At 42.5% G+C, this 13,712-nt stretch overlaps 1 protein-coding gene across 1 annotated transcript in view; it reads left to right on the top strand.

The window, feature by feature from the left end:
- Nucleotides 1-13,712, top strand: part of LOC311039249 (uncharacterized protein) — a 134,246-nt gene that overhangs the window by 110,323 nt on the left and 10,211 nt on the right. Inside the window, exons 8-12 of the mRNA XM_084048969.1 lie at nt 515-1,449; nt 2,396-2,689; nt 5,707-5,890; nt 6,625-6,675; nt 10,541-10,839. Of these exons, the coding sequence (XP_083905095.1) occupies nt 515-1,449; nt 2,396-2,689; nt 5,707-5,890; nt 6,625-6,675; nt 10,541-10,839 (1,763 nt within the window). The remainder of the gene's footprint in view (nt 1-514; nt 1,450-2,395; nt 2,690-5,706; nt 5,891-6,624; nt 6,676-10,540; nt 10,840-13,712) is intronic.

Below are 13,712 nucleotides of genomic sequence, written 5' to 3'. Positions count from 1 at the left end.
CAGATTGGGTTTAGATAATATAAGTGTAGTTGAGATATGATGGACAGATTGGTTTTAGATAATAAACAGTGTACTTGAGATATGATGGACAAATTGGGTTCAGATAATATACAGTTTAGTTGAGATATGATCGACAGATTGGGTTTAGACAATATACAGTACATTGTAGTCGAGATTTGATGGATATTTTGGGTTTACATAATATACAGTGAAAGGGTCTGTCTGTGTGTTTGTCTGTTCGGAGATAATGCTGGTCCGATCAGTGACAAACTACTGTATGCATGCTGCCAGTAGGCCACAGCACTATTTTTTCCCCCCCACAGTATACTTTTTTCTTTCTTTTTTTACTGAGGACTCATAGAGGTTTTTGTCGAAAATGTGGTCTCAGAAGGTTGTTATTTTAGCTTCTAAATGGTACCAATTGACTGGTCTAACGTTCTAGATGGTCACTATGTTGTAACTAAGACATAATTTTCAAGCAATTTCTTTCTCTCTTCACTCTCTCTCTCACCAGGGACGTCAGACGTGATGGTCATGGCTGAGAAGAAGGAAGAGAACGCGAAGGTGAAGGTGGACTTTTTTGCTCCTCTGGACAACGCAGAACAGAAGAATGAGAAGGCAGAGATGGCTGGCGTTGATACAGCCAGCAAGATGGAGAAAGAGACAGTAAAAGAAACAGAGAAAGACCTGGAGAAAGAGAGAGACAAGGAAAAGGAGAAAGAGATGCAGAAAGAGAAAGAGATGCAGAAGGAGAAAGAGATGCAGAAGGAGAAAGAGATGGAAAAAGAGAGAGAGCTGGAAAAGGAGAAAGAGATGCAAAGAGAGAGAGAGATGCAAAAAGAAAGAGAAATGGAAAAAGAGAGAGAGAAAGTGGAGTTGCTGCAAAAGATGGATAAAATGGAAACAATAGAGAAAACACCAGATAAGGCGGAGCCAACAAACAAAAATGAGAACGTGGACAAGGTGACAGTAACGTTTGTCAAAGCAGAAGACAAGGCTGAGAAAGTTGATGAGGTGCAAAAAGTTGTCAAGGCCGACAACCTCAAGCCGATGGAGCAGAGTGAAGTGAAGACCCCCGAGAAGCAACCAACACCCGAGAAGCTAGACACTTTTAGTCTCCTTGACGTGGCGGAGAAACAGCCCGAGCCCAAAACGAAGGACGACGCAGGGAAGGAGAACAAACTCGAGGCGGGACAGATTGACACCCACAAAGACGACAAGGCCGCCAAGGAGGAGGTGAAGGCAAAGCTCACTGATCTGACAGGCGAACAGAAAAGCGAGAAGGAAGACAAGCAGAAGAAAGCCGCGGAGAAAAAAGACGAGAAGAAAGACAAGGCTGCAAAAGCAGACACAGCTGAGAAGACCAAAAAGCCTGCCAGCAAGCCCTCTGCTAATGGGAGCACTGCTGCGCCAAGCAAAGATCTGCCAAGTCCAGACAAGAAGACCAAGGTACCTGCCTGTATCCATACTAACATACTACATGCTTCTAGAACACAGAGACGAGCATACTTTTATCGCACACACAGATGAATATACTTCTAGAAGCCATAGACGAACGGAACACACAGGCTAGACTCTAACAAAACAAGAACACAGACTAACGTGAAATAAGAACACACAGACTAGCATAAAACAAGAACACACAGAATACCAGAATACCACTAGAACACTACACAATACGTTGACAAAGATTCTTGTATAACCCACAGACCTAAAACGTATAGAACACCCAGATTATCATACTTCTCTAGAACACAAGCTAGCATTTCTAGATTGCACAGCCTATATTTATTGTCTAGAATTCTTAGACCATATTTGGTTTAAAAGTCATGCTGTGTAGGAACTAATCACAGGTATCCCCATTTCTGACAAAGACTTGAGGTAAGTTATAGGATGATTGTCTCTTTATGCATACTTGCATACCGTACATATAATACTGCATGCCAATTATGCAGCCTTTGCTGAGGTTAGTCCAGTATAACGGAGTACCTTCATGCAGTGTTATGTATGGGTATTATGCTTGGGTCGGCGCTGATATCAAGTACGGTCGGTCATCCATCACTCATGCTGCTGATGCTTCCGCTACTGCTTTATTTCGGTATTGTAGGTAGAGTCGAAGCTCTTATTTGTCCAGTTACAACTCTTTAATCAGTGCTAACATTATCATCATAGTATATTGATCATCCTTCATCGTTCTTAATTGAATTGGTTAGTTTGTCATTATGTTTTGCTGTTTTCTTAATCGATGTAGCTTTGGCTGCTTTACCTACTGTAGCTGCTGTTATCATCATGCATTCTCCTCATGTTGTTTTTTATGATTTTCTTTTCTTTTTTCTTTCTCTCTTGCTTTTCCGCCTTATTTTGCCCTCCATCCATAATCGTTTCCATGACGCAGCCTGTTGCCGGGGCCACCAAACCGAGTGCCGCTGCTGCTGCCAAAGCGCGGCCGCCTCCCGCGACCTCTGTCCCCACTAAACGCCCTGCCCCCGCTACCTCCACCTCAACCACCCTCAACAAAAAAGCGCCCGCGGCGGCCAGGCCGCTGTCCGCCGCCTCGCCCGCCGCCGGGCCCAAGAGGCCTGCCGCCGCAACCTCCACGGGCCGCCCCGCCTCCGCTACCACCAGCCGCCCCGCCTCATCCACCACCAACACCACTAGTGTGACCGCTACGCGTGATGTCAGACCCAAGGTGAGTGCAGGGCCACTTAGCAGGAAGACGCGAACAGGGTCCGCTGTCCCAGGCCGTATTCACCGGTGGTTCTCAACCTGTGGGTCGGGACCCCCGGGGGGTCCCCACATGATTTGAGGGGGGGGGGGCAGATTACAGTAAAGTGACAATGTAAGGAATTTAATCTCCAAAAGAATTAAATGAAAAAAGGCCATTATTGCATCAAAAGTAATGAACAAACTATACTATAAAAACTGGTAAAACATTGGCCAAATTGTCAAATAATATAAGAAAGGCAAAAATCGTGAAAATAGCTGATCTGCTATTTTTGCAATATTTATCTGTGGAACAGAGTCAAACTTAAATGTAATGCCTGCAATACCAACTGCTTGTCAGGGTGAGGGGTCCCCAGTTCAAATATGATTATTTTGGGGGGTCACGGCCTGAAAAGGTTGAGAACTACTGGCATACACAGTAAACCAGGGGTCCACAAGCTTTTCCGACGACCCCAAAATAGCCAAAGCTTTCCCCTATTATGAAATGGCTTAAAAAATAACTTGTTGTTGAGTGTCAGACGTTGTCCATTTTTACGGTGACTACAGCGAGCTCTCACTTACCAGGGCAGTAATAAAGCACAGCATTCTGCATCGGTAACATTTTCTGCTTGCTAGACTTATCTCTGTACAGTTAGCTTGGTAAGCTTTGTTGTCCATTCTTCGTTGTGCTGAGGGAGAATGCTTCCTACAGGACTCCATGAATTAAAGATTGGGGCGGAAAACGGAGGAGGGAAGAAAGTGAGTGAAGTGAGAAGAAAGGAGGGATGGGGAGAGGGAAGGGTTGGGGTGGTGAGGGGGACAGAGGGAGAAATAGAGTCCTTGGGCTGCAAGATTAATCAGCCCTCCTCACGGTGTTCAATGTGGAGGCTTAGGGATTCAGGGAGGGTTTACAGCCTCAAGGTTTCACTGGTACTACCTTTTTTTATTGTGCTTTCACATTTCTGGGCAGCAGAGATAGAACATGAATGAGCCTCTCAGCTGCAGGCTTTTACAAGCATCATTATTGCTCACTTCTCACCCTCAGTTTCAAGCACAACAGCTCCATTCCATACTGTACATTCTCGGCCTGTCACAATTATTACATAATCACCTTATCGCAATTATGTGAGATAATCACTTTTTTTTTGCATAATCGTCATAATCATTTCCATGTTAAAATTCTTCATATATTAAAAAAAAAAAATGAATTAGTGGAAATAGCCGATCTACAAGCTGAGCTTGTAGATCGGCTATTTCCACTATCAATGTTTATTTAGTATAAAGTAATTAAATTGTTATATGTCATAACCGCCCTGTACAACTTTTGTTTACGAAGCCTAAAAAGCCTAAAACAGACATGTAATTTCTATTCATAATTTTTCAATAATGTTCAACAGAAAGGCAATTATTTGAGTGACAATTAATCGTCAAGTAAAATGTCATAATCGTGACAGTCCTAAACTGAAGCTGGACATTTAGACCCAAGTCCTGAACCTGACTAGACATGCTGCATATTGGAATGAGCGAGACGATGACTCAAAGAAATTCAAGGAAAACAAAGCTGTTAAAGCTAGCTTCTCCCCAGGGGACTGTGTCCTCAGTGTTAGACCTCTTTATATGAATTTAAGGGCTGCCCACACCAAGTATAATAACTATAAAGGTAATTATAACAAAGATGTGAGCATCCAAAGTTCTGTAAACATGTTCAAGGTGAGTGATGTGTAATGTGACGCGACGCCCTGTAAATTCAAATTCAGATTCTGATTGGCTTGGTCTGTGTTTGTGTAATTCATAAAATCCCATATGGAAAATTATAAATATTCTCATTCAATCTTTAATATATCCCATAATGTACAGTAGGCTGTTATATCCTTTCACATCCTCTGCCCTTTATCCATATGCCGTCATGAACAGCTTTTGTGAAAGGAATAAGCAATTTAATTAAAGCAATTCCAAACTTTACTCAATGAAATCAATGGTCTGAGATCAATACTTACATGGTTTAGGCCCCCTTCTATCCCAAGGACACATCTCTACAAGTGAGCATTTTGTTCACGGCCCATCGGCTGCTGTTTGTGCTGATTGATTGGCCCTTAATGCTGTGGGTATCCTCGTCTACAACAAACCCCATCAGTGTATTGTCACCCTCTGCTGGTGGCCTCTTTATCTGCAAAGAGTGTGACACTATGACCAATAGACGACAGTCTTTTCTTAGCCCAGCAATGGCTCCCGGGCACGGAATGCGTCAGTTACACATGGCCAGTCTGTTTTGCCTCAGTGCAGCTGTATGTAGATCATGCCACAGATCCGGGGAAAATATGTGGCGAGGTGGCCTGAATGAAGGGGTTGTAAAACCGGTCTGCATCAGCTAGAAATATGGGCCAAGATCTGACCGAAATTTCTGAATGAAATCGTTGAATAATGGAGTCAATGACTAGGCCTGTCACAATTATTACATAATTGCCTAATCGCAATTATTTCAGATAATCGCAATTCATTTAGCATAATCGTCATAATCGTTTCCATGTTGAAAGTTTTTCTTATATTTTCAAACATTTTTAAAAATAGTGAAAATATCAGATCTACAAGCTTTTTTGAAAGTATAAAGTTATTAAATATGTCAGTCATTTCTTTGTAGGTTATTTGCCAGGTGCAACTCCAAAGCCTAAAAGTGAAACAGAAAAGTAATTTGTATTCATATGTTCCAGTGTGCAACTACAAAAACACGTTAAAACATAAAAACAAAAATTGTTAATCGCAATTATTTGAGCGACAATTAATCGTCAGGTAAAATGTCATAATCGTGACAGCCCTATCAATGACCAGTCTGTATGGAAATTATATTATTTGTTATACAGTGTCCTTTGTCTCTGTGTGTTTCTGTTTACGGTTGCCACGATCACATGCGTGACATCATGCTTCATGGCGTTCCATGGTCCCGGGTCCTCTCCAGCTCTTCTTCTACCCTCTCATATCACACGCTCCTCTCTTGTATATCCGTAGATACCTGCAGAGAGGCGCCCCACAGTGCCGAAGGCTAGTGTCACTGCATCGACTCGCACCACCACCTCCACCACCACCAAAAACGGCACTGCTACCACAGCGACCAGCAAAGCCGCCACATCAACACGCACAACCTTGTCTACTCGCACTACAACCTCCACCGTTGCAGCCAAAAAGCCCCTGGGTACCTCAAACACGCACACACACACACACACACACACACACACACACACACACACACACACACACACACACTAATCTCCCATACTGTAGCTTCAGTTGGTTGGTCAGCTGCAGATTTTCCTACATTGACCAAGATCTCGGGACCCAGGCCAGAATGCATTGTGAAGTGTTATACTATAAGTAATATACATTATGTAAGATTTTCTTTTTGGGGGGGATGTGGGAGCGGGGGGGTGGGGGGGGACACTGCTGTCCAACAATGAGCAGCAGCCAGCGACAGACGACATCAGTGTCACTGCCATTACAGACAGAGAGCTTACTACAAGAACAGCAGCCTCGCAGTAAAGTTAAACAGTCATTCTGGGAATATGTTCCACTGTCGTCGAATGATTTCCTACAGTGGACGTTTCTTAATCAACTACGTTTCCTTTTTATAAACCGAAAATGAAACTAACCTGGATTTCATAGAATAACAATAGAAGAACATAACACAAAAGGAAAGAATCACTCCTGTCCTTGACAATAACTAATCCTTCAGTTTGCATTCTGTACACGCGCACACACGGAGCAAAAATAATGATAAAAATAATGAAAGTATTGATAGAATAAAAACGCGACTCGACTTCTCCCGGTCGGTGTCGACATGTGTCAATGACGTTGAGAAGTCGACTTTTTGGTAAAAAAAAAAGCACATGCTGTGGCTTCAGTTACTCAACACATTGTCATGTCTTTCAGCCGCTAAGCCAGGAGAGGAGAAGAAACCCAGCACTCTGAGGACAACTACAGGTAATGATAATAATGTATAATCATAACTCATTAAGGAAGCACTTTTCTTAACATTGTTGCACAATAGCATAGACAGTAGCATTCATAGGTCTCATCCCATTGGGCATTCATCCATTTTTGCTGTCTATAATAAATAAATGTTGGAGCATCAAACAAGAGTTGCGAGCTGGACTCAGCATCAGAGTGATATGAGCAAGAATGACCACAAACACTAGCACCAAGTCAAATAATACATACAAATATATTTAAAATGTAGTTAGAATCTAGTTGGAGTGGTAAATGCCCATTCCTCTTTAGTCGCTAAACTAGTTACTGTACAAAAACGATACTTCCATCTCTCCTAATAGATGCACAGAAGCAGAAAAACAGGAAACATCTTTATCTATAGATATTTGATAATACAGGTGAATGTAAATCACTCCTGACGCCAGGGGGTCAGTGTGTGTTGTAAATAACATGTTTCTCACATTGTTTAGATTGTCCAGCCCCAAATTAGCAATTCTATTTAGATATGTTGTTGCGCATAATCTATAGAATGTCAAATTGTCCCACATTATTTGGATAGTCCAATTATTTCTTTTCCAGATAATGAATAGAGAATGTGTAGTAAAGAAAGATTTGGTGAGTGGGTTAACTAAAGGGGACAGACATTCTTGCCCACACAAGGACAGGGGGACAGACTAAGACACTCAGGCTTAGTAGATAACTTCTGGATGGTCAAGTAACAGCCTGTCAAATACCTTGAGTAGTAGTAAATGTCTTACATGTCCACTGAGAGTTGGCAAATGCTGTATGGAAATTATCTTCACATGATCCCCTTACATTCAACTAACAATTTAAGTTGTTTGTTGAAATTAAGTAGAAAGTTGGAATTTAGTAGAAAAGTGTGTCGAGACAACGTGACTGTCAACAAAGACTGTTGACATGTTGGTTGATAATCACTTCATATGCAGTTGATGGACACATAAAGTGTTACTTACAGCATCACCGTAGAAAACAACGAGCACTCTCAGTCTGTAAATAATGCAGTATGCCGGGTGCACGGCTCGCGAAGATTCACAGTAAAAAAGTAATAGCCAGCACTCCGAAGTCCCTCTGGTACTTTTATTTCATATGCGCATGGACAGACACAGCAAACACGGACGCGTTTCGGCGTCAAGTTCACACGCCGAGGCAGGTTTGTCAGTGTTTGCTGTCTCTGTTTGTGCGCAATGCGCATATGAAATAAAAGTACCAGAAGGACTTCGGAGTGCTGGCTATTACTTTCTTGCTGTTACTACAGCATCAAACATGTGGCAGAAGCCAAATGTAGCATCGTCTCTTCTCCATTCCTCTCTTTCTTCTCTCTCCCTTTCATCTCCGTTTACTCTCCTCTCTCCCCCTACCTCCTACTAAACTCCTTTCTTCTCCCTCACTCTCTCTCCCCCCGTCGCCCTCCACACTGTCACAGCTCTGCCTCTGTGAAGGACAGATTATAGGTAACAATTTGGCATCGGTAGAGCTCTTAACAGTGAGGGTTACCTGCATTGTCCATTGTCATAGTCATGACACACGCTCTCCAATCCCAATGACACCGGGGAAGACGGAGAAAACGAGGCTTTATTTCTGAAAAATCTACAGGGAAGCTAAAAACCCTCAACACAGCAGCCTGTGGATTAGCATGGTCCCTGCCTGACACAACCTCGCTCTAATAATCTTCTTGGGCTCCAACAACAAGCTAAGCACTGCCACGGGAGGCATATCCTATTCCCCTTTTTCAACCTTATGATTAAACTTTTTTTTTTGCTGTTTTTTTGCTTAGCTTCATCTTTTTTTTTTAACTTGTCTTACTAAAGTTGTTTTGTTTTGTAAAGCTGTGGTTCTCAAAACTTTTCATGTCAAGGACCCCCAAATGAATATGTAATTGGCCGGTGACCCCCATCTGAAAGGATTTTTTTTGTGCCAGGGACTCCCATACAACATTTGTGTTGTTAAAATGTTTTAAAAACATTTGAAAATGTTCCAAAAATGTTCAAGATTGTTTGCTATTGTTTTGCTATTTTCAAATAGACTGTGTATCTACAGTAGGGGTTGCTATATTAACTCATTCACTGCCAGAATTATTCTGGCTGCGTTTGAACACTGCCATATTTTTTAGTAGTACTCAGGAGCCGAGATACAGAATTTTTAAGTTTTAAGTTAACAAGGAAGTGGATGGGAGTCTATATCTTCGAAAAATCATATCTCCTTGGTCTTTGGGTCAAAAAAAAAAAAAAAATCTAAAAAAAAAAAAAAAAAAAAAAAAATATTTTTAATTTTTTAATTTTTTTAAAAAGTCGTTTTAGTCGTTCTTGGCAGGCATGGCTTATGGACAGAAGTCGTTTTAGTCGTTCTAGGCAGTATATGAGTTAACACATTTTGCGGGGGACCCTCTGGAACCCCCTCAAGGACCCCTGGGGGTCCCCAGACCCCACTTTGAGAACCACTGTTGTAAAGTGACTTTGAGTACCTTGAAAAGTGGCATATAAATGCCATGTATTATATTATTATCTGGGGAGGATGTACTACTTCTCGCTGGAATGGTTGATGTCTGATGGATCAGAAAAATCAGCTGGCTTAATATTATTTTTGTCTTCCCCAAGGGGTGCGTCCTGCTCCCCCTTGGGGCGCCCCGATGGTTAGGCACATACCACATGGGCGCAAAATGTGTTCTTCAACGTGTGTGTCTGGCTGTTTGCTTTGTCATGTTCTCTGTCAACCTTTCCTGTCTTTCTCTCTCTTTTTCGAAATAAAGTTAAAATATATGATCTTAAAGTCTTGCCTCCCACCCATGGTGGGAGGCTAGCACACACACACACTCACTCACTCACTCACTCACTCACTCACTCACTCACTCACTCACTCACTCACTCACTCACTCACTCTCACACACACTCACTCACTCTCACACACACACAGGGCACTCTGATCATGGGTTGAGATCGATGTCACATGGCGAACGCCATTCAACTAAGTGAAAAGCATTTAACTTTAAAGAATGGTTCACAATTGGATTGAAAGATTATCTGGTTATGCTGTAGCTTCAAATAATGGGACTTTTGAGCAGAGCATGTAAACCATTTAGGGGCAGTAAAATCAGATGGGATCTTAGTCCAGTATTACATGATCCAGATATTAGCAGCCCAATAATACTATTTGGGAATTAGGCATGGCTAATCCACCTTTTGACGGGGTCCCTGCAGTTTGAATTTAAGTATTCTTTGTTGAAAAACATAGGGAGACATTGAAATAATTACATTTTGAAAATGTGAAAAATGAAATAATTTTCAAACTGTCCTTGTGTAAAGTTATACTGATTTGACCTGTGCCCCTTCTAGAACTGCCACCATTTGTTTTCATTTGGTAAATAACATTTTTGCAAATGTGTCACCGTCTTATTTTAGAACAGTGGTTCTCAACCTGTGGGTCGGGACCCCGAGGGGGGTCCCCTCATGATTTTTTTGGGGGTCCCCACATGACAGTGAAGTGACAATTTAAGGACTTTTAAGACCTCAAAAAAGAAAGAAAGAAACGTAATAAGGCCATCACTGCATCAAAGGTAATCAACAAACTATAAAAATTGTCAAAATAATATAAGAAAGTATTGAAAATAGACGATCTACAAGCTCTACAAGAGATTGTGGATCTGCTATTTACACAATATGTATCTGTGAGTCAAACAAAATGTAATGCCTCAACTCAATTCCAAGTGCTTGTCGGGGTGAGGGTCCCCAGTTTCGATGATGATTTATTTTGCCTAAAAAGGTTGAGAACCACTGTTTTAGAAGGCTGATTCCTCATCATTTGGTAACGCAACTCTTCACCTCCCTCCCTCTCTTCTCTCCAGTCGACTCCCCCAAACCCAAGACCAGCACTGTCCGTACCGCCACCAGCACTGCCGGCGCTCCCCGTGCCGCTGCTGTCCGCACCACAGCCACCAAAACGGCCACTGCTACCACGGCAGCAGAGAAGAAGCCCCTGGTGCCCCGCGTTCCTCGCACCAATTCCTCATCCACAGCACCCACCACCGCTGGCAGCACGAGAACTACCTCCCGCCCTGGCACGGCATCGGGCCCTGACATACGTAGCGCCCGGTCCAAAATCGGCTCCATAGATAACATGAAGCACCAGCCAGGGGGAGGGAAGGTACGTAAGGCCCTGGTTACTTCAGATGTTATTCTCAATAATCATGTTCCTCCCTCACACACGTCTGTGGGGACCTCTGTTTTAAATGCTGAGAATTGCTGCTTTGAAATGATGTCTGAAAATATTTGATCTAAGAGAGCAGCGGGGTCCGGGCACCTAGGCTGCAATGTAGCCTGACCGCACGTTGCGGGTTCGAGTCCCGATCCCGACGGCCTTTGCTGTGCGTCACACCCCATCTCTCTCTCTCTCCCCATTTCCTGTCAGCCTACTGTCCTATCTATCATAAAACATAAAAAGAATGAAATAAATCTTTAAGAGGGCAGTGGAAGCCATGGAGAAGTTCTCTTCCACCAGAATTTTCCAAATGATTCCTTTCGGCGGCAGTATATCAGGTGATGGGTTCACCTGTAGGTTCTACAAATAAAAAGGAGGCGAGATCAAATTAAAAATAAAATAGCAAGAACAAAGCATAAATAAAATGGAATCAACTAAAAGCAAGAGTAAAAAAGAACAGCCCCAGTAGAGGATGTGATATGTTTAGCAGCATGCATTTTTCTGACAGGTAATGTGTCGAGGATCCACTGATTCACATGCTTCATAAAATACAGCCCGAGCGATTTATCGGCAATTGACTTTTTGGAATATATAATTGTCGGCAATTATGCAGGCAATTGTCCCGATTTTTAACCACTTTCAACCTGACGTCTCTGTTTTTGGGTGTTTCATTATAGGCAAAAGTAGTATAAGTAAAAATGAAAAGGGAATAAGACTGAAGTGGTTGAATACAATAAAGTATATAAATATTATTTATATTTACTTGATTGTTTGTTCATTGCGTAATTAAATGTCCTATTTCAATATATTGATGATGAATGTATGTGCTTAATTTTACAAAATATCAGTCAACACATTGATAACGTGTGGTCTAGGATGCTCCATATTCGTGATCGGCATTAGACAGACCCAAAAATCTGGCATCGGTCGGGCTGTAGTTTAAAACACCATCAGCTCCTCCTACACCTTGCATGGTATATTCATCCATTGACAAGCATTAGTGTCAAGGGGAATAAAGCAGAATAGACAGGCTACTTCCTTGGTATATTCATCTATTAAGCCTGATTCATACTTTGTCAGAAATCAGGCATTTGCGTGATGGCCATTTATGCTCTGGTATGGCTGGGCTGCAGAGTAATCACCCCTTAACAACTACACTCATCTTAAATAACATCTCAATGCACAACCTCTTTCTTGAGTTGCCCTTACTGGATCTCACCATTTCAAACTGCTTTACGTCCTTTCATTGTCTACACACAATCTCTCACTAGTGTTTCATCTTTTCTCCTGGCTGACACCGCTCATGATTGAAACACTCAGTTTCTAACATGCAAATTAGCTTGCTAAATAAACCCTGTGTCACCGCAGTGCCAGAGGATGTGCATGAAAGGCAGCCACGGTGTTGAAGCATGTGTATGGTGGCCCCACCATTTAATGAGCTGACTGCGTAAAGTGGTGTTGCCATTACACTGTAAGTCCAGATATTATCAATTAGTCAGTTGCATTGTGAGTGGAAAAGATGAGAATTGTGCATTTTTCTCTTTCTGTTCACTTTAATTGAATGGTGAAACAGGCTCAAATCACGCTATTAGGTCATTGACAAATGCTAATAAAGTGGATTCTGCAAAGAAAGAAATTATATTATTAAACGTAGGGCAAAATGTTTGGAAATTTGTGTTTGGGAGATTATTTCTCTGCTCCAACAATGCATCTTGGCCAGAATCTTATACTGTTGGAAAGGCTGATTATTTAAATGGTGCCCCATTTGTAAGGAACGTGCATTTGTGGGACAAGCAACTGAGTGTTTTGGTTGCGCCCGTGACAAATCTATGCCAATGCCAAACGTATCCTGCGTATCCTGGTGTTGCTATTGTTTTACTACCCAAGGTTGCCCATGATCCTATGGGGAGACGCAGAGCCCCCCAGAGCACCCCATGTAGCCCCAGGTACAGTACCATGAGCATTGGCCAAACAGCAGAAGATTTGAATTTTTTTTCATGGCCACAACCCAGATACTCAGCTGCTCTGCTCATCACACAAATGCATTTTCCATACAAACGGGGCACCATGTAAAAAGGAGATAAAAATACATGAAATGTATTTTTAAGAAGCATTGTTACAACAGAGAAATAATCTGCCAAACACACATTTTTGTTTCACCATACAATGAGTTTGAATGGAAAGACCTCCAATTCGGCGCAAAAGGGGTAACAAAGAAAAAAAACGGACAATATTTTGACTTACATAATCAAATCTTTGTTCCTACTCTCTCTGGTCATGTGGGTCATGCAAGTTGCCAGTTGAGGTTGTTAGGGCATCTAGTGACCTCCTGGTTGGAAGGTTTTCCAGGCACGTCCAGCTGGGGGGAGGCCACGGGGCACACCGAGAACCAGGTGGAGGAATTATATCTCCACGCTGGCCTCGGGAAGACCTCTGGACCCCCCCTAGTCAGAGCTGGCTAATGTGGCCTGAGGGAAAAGCAAGTCTGGGGTCTCCTGCTGGAACTGCTGCCTCCACAACCCGACTTGCGATAAGTGGTTGAAATGATGTTGGACACTTAAAGAGTGTCCAGGGTTCCAATCCCGTCTTGGTCTTGTGTTGCGAATCCTCCCTCTGTTCTTTCCTGTGCCGCTTCAATGTCTATGAAAAGTGCTTTGAAGATAAACGTTTAAGAACCCCGTGTGAAGCACTTCTCCTCTCCCTTCTCCCATGTTTCTTCACCCAACCTCCTTATCTGTCTTTTCCTCCCTCATCCCTTTCTTCTGTATACCTCATCATTACTCATTGCCTTTTTTCCTCCTAAGCTTCCAACTTTTCTT

Source organism: Gymnoscopelus microlampas (genome assembly GCF_963454915.1).
Source record: "Gymnoscopelus microlampas genome assembly, chromosome: 22".
Classification (NCBI taxonomy): Eukaryota; Metazoa; Chordata; class Actinopteri; order Myctophiformes; family Myctophidae; genus Gymnoscopelus; species Gymnoscopelus microlampas.
This window is presented reverse-complemented; position numbering and strand designations above follow the sequence as displayed.